Consider the following 6,242-nt stretch of genomic DNA (forward strand, 5'->3'; position numbering starts at 1 on the left):
GGTCCTTATTCATGTGTGTTCTTAAGCCCCTCTCAGACGTGCATCCACTGATGTTAATTGTATGACATATTAATATGTTTGATCGTGAGTAACAAAAGAAACCAGTCCATTTATTTCATATATGTTTACCAACCAATTTATTAGGTATACTTGTTCAACTCCTTGCAAATATCTAACCGGATAATCACATAGGAGCAGCTCAGTTCATGTAGACATGTCAACATGGTCAAGATGTCCTGCTGAGCATCGGAATGTGGACGAAAGGTGATTTGAATGTATTCTCAAATGGCCTTCTCAGTCACCAGATCTCAATCTAATATAGGATGTGGTAGAATGGGGCCCACATATCGTGAGGAATGTTTCCGGCAACTTGTTGAATCTATGCCATGAAGAATTGAGGCAATTCTGAAGGCAACAGAGAGTCCAACCTGGAACCTACACATTAAACAGCCAGTGTACAAATTGCAAATTGCATTCATACCAGTCATGAAGTTATAAGTTATGCTGACACTCTCACACCTTTAACTCAGATGTAAGGTGAGCCTACACTAATGTTTCACTGTTAGCAGAATAAAATGAACACAGTCTTTGAGTGTCAGACTCAGTGAAGGCAGCAGTAGGGGAAATAGGAGCGTCTACTCATTACTTTGGATGGTGACCTACTTTGGAACATCCCTTAAGGTTCACAGGTTGTGTAAGGGTTTTTCTGTGTAGAGATTATCTAAATAACAATAACAGCATAATTACTGTACTTTCACCAAAGAGTGTAGGTGTGGAATTATTTTTGCAATCACTCTGGTATCATGTTTTGATTTTCCTTGTTTACAAAAACTGAGAAAATGTCAGGAAAAAAAATCATGTTTTGGCTTAAAATCTCTATCCATGTAAAGTTGGCAGGGTGTCCTAACAAAAGTCACAAAAAACAAAAGCATCTGACAATTTTGCCCCCTTCCCCACTTGAAAAAAAAAGAACAAGAAAAAAACTTTTATCATTAATGTGAATGACAGCTGAGGTTTCTGTGGTTATACAGATACTGTTGCCTGTGCATACGTGTGAGTGGATCTGTAAATGTTGCAGATGTTCAGCATCATTGTGAATATTAACTGGCTTTTTAATTTGCTCTCATTGTTGTCTTTTTCTTTCTTGTGTGTGTTTTTTTGTGTGTGTATTGACAGTGAAGGTGCTTGCAAACATCAGTCAACATAAGAGCAATGCCAACAGCACAAGGCCTTGACCCCTGTGGGCCTCCTAGGATTCATCATGTCTGTCTTTCCATCCATCTATCCATGCTGCTCTCTGCTCTTGCTTCCTTCTTTCACTTACAGCCACCTTCCTGTCTGTGGCTTTTTGCTTTGTTTGTTGTGTGGCTAAAACATTTTACAGGACATCAAACTGCTACACACCAGTTCACAGTAGGTGCATTTATAAGGAAATGAAGCTCAGGCTAACCCTTTATGATTGAAGTATAATTCAAATATTTTATTTCCAATGTACACAGCAAGTCTTCTCATTCTTCTGTTACTTCAATCAATAGCAGATTTTTATTTGCATATCTTTCCATTTAGTTAGTACAGTCCCGATCAAAAGTTTAAGACCACTTAAGAAATGGCCAAAAATCATATTTTGCATGGTTGGATCTTAACAAGGTTCCAAGTAGAGCTTCAACATGCAACAAGAAGAAATGGGAGCAAAACATTTTTTGAGCCTGCAATTTATTGAAAACAACACTAAAACTGGAACAGGCTGTTTTACAGCTGATCAAAAGGTTAGGCCCACACCTCCAAAAAACCTGTAAGCCCCCCCCAAACAGAAATCAAAGTTCCAAACATGAACTCTGTAATGAGTAGCTCCACCGTTATTGTTGAGCACTTGGAAATTTGTTGCGGCATGCTTGATGCAAGCTTTTCCATGAAGTGAGTGGTGAAGACGGCCGCACGAAGGGCATCTACTGTTCTCAATTGGATTTAGATCAGGGGAACATGCAGGGTGATATTATTCTCCTGGAAGAAGTCCCTTGTCCAGCGGGGATTGTGCACTGTAGCACTGTCCTTTTGAAAAACCCAGTTGTTACCACACAGACGAGGGCCCTCAGTCATGAGGGATGCTCTGCAACATCTGGACATAGCCAGTGGCCGTTTGACGCCCCTGCACCCCTGAACTCCATTGCTCCACTGAAGGAAAAGCACCCCAGACCATTATGGCACCCCCGTCCACTGTGGCGTGTAGAAAACATCTCAGGTGGGATCTGCTTGTCGTCCCAGTAACGTTGGAAACCATCAGGACCATCAAGGTTACGTTTTTTCTCATCAGAGAATAAAACTTTCCTCCACCTTTCAGTGTCCCATGTTTGGTGCAAAGGGTCAGTTGTGTGGCGTTCAGGGAGACGAGGCCTTGTTTTGTTTTTGAAGCCCTTCAGTCTCAAATGCAGTCTGATGGTTATGGGGCTGCACCAGTAACGGCCTTAATTTGGGTCGAGGATCGTCCAATGCCTTGATGGACAGCCAATTATATTGTCTGGCTCAGTGCTGAGACATTTTTTGGGGTCTTCCACTTGACTTTTTAGCCACCAGGATCATTTAAAAAAGTCCAAATGACTGTCTTACTGCGTCCCACCTCACTGCTTATGCAGTTCAACAACCCGACCACGTTCAAAAAGGGAACGTTTTTTGCCTTTGCCATCATTAATTGTATCATTTCAATTATATGATTTTTGTAATTTAGCTAGCTTAAAGAGCAGCAATAATTTTAGCAAAATTGTCGAAAGTTTTGTTTTCAAGCCCGCCTTCAGTTCATATTTTTAGCAATTAAAATGAGACGGTACTCGCATTTTAATAGCTGGGATCAGCAGGAAGTGTAAAAATGAAGAGAAAAGACTGAAGCACAGAGCTATAAAATAATTATTTCAGGACATTTATGGTGCCATAGAGTGGAATCTAAATATTGAATAAATTGGAGCTATATCAGTCCTGCAAGGAAATAAAGAAAATGTCATATGTGCAGGAGCAGTCCTTGCCACATGATAGATAGGAAAGATGCATGCACACAGACAAAAGGACCCTTTCTCACTTGAACATATCTAGCTTACAATCATGCCAAAGCCTTGTTTGTTCAGACAAATACATGTCTCTGTCAGAGGTATGACTTCAGCTGTCTTCAAGCATATAGATTGTTACACAGCAACCAAAAAACCTTATTTGAAAGAGAAAATGGAAAGATTCTGATAATCAGTGGGTGACTCATGCAGAATTCTACAGAATGGAAGTCATCTTAACTCATTCTCATTCCTAGGCATACATTAGCACGCACGCACGCACGCACGCGCACACACACACACACACACACACACAAATAAGTATGTCTTTTTCCTGAAATGTTCTGCCCTTCCCTCCTACCATCCCCCTCCCAGGAGAGGCGGCTCCCACCTCCAGTGCCAAAAAAGCCACCCAAGGGGCCCCATCATCACCCCCCTCTGGCCAGAGACCGCTCACTGGAAAGCTCAGAGAAACAGCGGCAGGAGGCCAGGAAGCGCCTGATGGCCGCCAAGAGAGCAGCATCTGTACGACAAAACTCAGCTACAGAGAGCGCTGACAGCATCGAGATCTACATCCCTGAGGCTCAGACAAGGCTATGAGGACACTGCCAGAGCCACACAGGGTTGACACGCAGTACACACCATTCACACAGAACACAACAAATGTATGGTTGTCCACACAAAGGAAAAGGGTTTAGACGCATCTGGATATATTATTTCATTATGCACAATGCACTCTGAGGATAAATAGAGCTGGAACATTGATGGAACATGTGCCCTTTCCCAATGCTCACCTGTCTCCTGACTGATTTAGTTACCTGTAAATGTAACCATGCTTCCTCTGGATCCAAACTCATGGTCCACATGGTCCAAACTCGGTCATGTTTAAACATTCTTTACAGCAGCTACATGGCAGACACCCCAAAATTGGTTTTAAAATTTCAGTTTATATTCATCAGTTTTCACAGAGTGAGTGTATAGTAGGGAACACTCTCCTGACTGGAGTTTCACAGGTGGGATCTATCTCATAATCAGGTGTTGAACCATAACACGAGTTTGACTTAACAAGTTTACATATCTACAGAGGAAGCAGGTCTTCTTCCACGGGGTATAGCACGTTCATGCACTGTCTATAAATGAGTGGCTGTGCTTTCCAGGTCACAAAAATGAAATCAGCCAACCTAATCTTTAGCTCCACTAGACTCGTGTTCAAAATGTGTCAACTCCTCTCATTAAATCCCTTAAATAAATTTCTCCAAAAGTTATCATGGTATATTAGCTAATTTTATCACTTTTGAAAGGACTTGCTGAATCAGGTAGTTCATATTAGGCCTCACACAGACACTTGCTCAAATACGATCACTCCTGACTCCAAAGTAACAAAGGTGGTGATTGGTTTCATAAGGGTAGCCCAAAATCCAGTGGGTGAAGTAACTGTGGTTATGCTGTTTGTTGCCATGTTGCATTGCAATAGTAACCAGGGACAGAAAAACTCATTCTAGCACCTTTTATGTTTTTTACTTGTGTTTTTGTAGCCTCTGTAGATCCCACACAGGAGACGGGAAGGCATGGGGTCAGATCCCTGAAATCTGCACCGCTGAATGGTGACGCTATGAAATCCAAACATTCATTCTTTTAATTGTTTGGGGTTATCAGCTGAACAGATTTGGTCAGATCATACAGGTGTCTTTTAAATGCCTTTTTAACTTGTACAAATGAGTACTGCACAGAAGTGATGGACAATCTTACATAAACACACAGAAGTAATAATAATCTTGTGTGACATGAAAATACTTCACATGCCACTCATACATAATGAACACATGAGTGCTCACAGGCAATTTCTTTGGTCTTGTGGCTGAATGAACACTGCAGACTGGTGTCGTATAAAACAGCGTATCACTCCCCCCTCTGGAGAATGCCGTGATCACGATTGTTCATCTTCCTCTCCATCTCCACGTAATTATCAACTAGTATTTCCTTCCTCTAGATGAACCCTCTTAAAAATGACTGAAATGGTTTAAGAAGATCTCTGTTATTTTGCAAATTTCAATACAATTTTATAGTTTGGACATCCTTCAGTGGACAAACAGAGACAGAGACACTGCTAACACAAGCCTTCAGACAACTTCACTGGAGCTTTTCCATATTTGAGTAGTTTCAAGCCTGTCTGACATGGTTGCTCTGTCTCTGCAGTTCAATGCTGTGCTGACCAAAACAACAACAAAAAAACCAACTTATAAATAAACAGAATTTTATTTTAATGCTTCTTGTGTAAGCAGAAAGCCTTCGCATGAATTATTAAGTGCTCATACTGTCAGAAAGGCAGCAGTGTGTCATAAAAGTGTTTGTATCACCACCTGTGCACAGGTTTGCAAATCCTCCCTTTCTTTGGTTTGACTTTAGTTTGTTTCTCCTTGTTGGCTTTCAAGGTGATTTGTCTTTTACCAGGTACTGAAACAGTGTTGGGCAGAGTGCATTGATGGTGCTGAGAGAGATACAGTACATACAGTTGTGGTCAGACGTTTACTGACACTCATCATGGGCATGAATATCACAGTAATTTGGGGCTTTTACTCATTTCTTTTAACTGTTCTTTTTCCAGGGTGGCCCGTGCCACATACATCTTTAATGGACTTAAAAAACAAGTTTGAGTTTATTTTGGATTTTCTTTCATCCACACAGGGTCAAAATTATACATGCAACCTCAAACGCGTACTCCTACGTGTTATTTGGTTAAATGTCCCCTTAGCAAGCTGCACCTCGACCAGACGCTTTTGGTACTCATAAACAATGTTTGATGATGTTTGAGTACTGCTCTTGGCAGAATTGGAAAAGTTCATTTAAATGAGTTAATCAGTTAGTCCACACATTTACAGTAGGGTTCGAGTCCAGGGATTTGGGAAGACCATTCCAGAATCTTAATGTTTTCCTGCTTTATCTATTCCAAAAAGTTTTGATTTGTGTTTGGGATCATTGTCTTTTTTTCACCCATCTAGCTGTTGGTTCGAGTTGAAGTTGAGGTTTGGAGGTTGTCCTCCATTATTCCATCCACTTTGTGCAATGTACCACTGGCAGCATGATGCTGCCACCACCATGCTTAACAGCTGGTACAGTGTTATTAACGCTGCAAGCATCACCTTTACTCCTCCAAGCATAGCTCTCGTTATTGTGGCCAGATTGCTCAGCTAATGTCTCCCTGGCCACGTT

The 6,242-nt window shown here is 41.3% G+C and overlaps 1 protein-coding gene across 2 annotated transcripts in view; it reads left to right on the plus strand.

The window, feature by feature from the left end:
- LOC146648753 (disks large-associated protein 1-like) overlaps nt 1–3,632 on the plus strand; it is a 69,642-nt gene extending 66,010 nt beyond the window's left edge. The window contains exon 14 of one of the 2 annotated variants that reach the window (XM_085388612.1): nt 3,408–3,632. In XM_085388612.1, the coding sequence (XP_085244738.1) occupies nt 3,408–3,632 (225 nt within the window). The remainder of the gene's footprint in view (nt 1–3,407) is intronic. The other variant, XM_085388613.1, reaches the window with a different exon arrangement.
- The last annotated feature ends 2,610 nt before the right edge of the window (nt 3,633–6,242 follow it).

Source organism: Rhamphochromis longiceps, linkage group LG18 (assembly GCF_057381845.1).
Source record: "Rhamphochromis longiceps isolate RC_006_pf linkage group LG18, R_longiceps_female_GT1.1, whole genome shotgun sequence".
NCBI lineage: Eukaryota > Metazoa > Chordata > Actinopteri > Cichliformes > Cichlidae > Rhamphochromis > Rhamphochromis longiceps.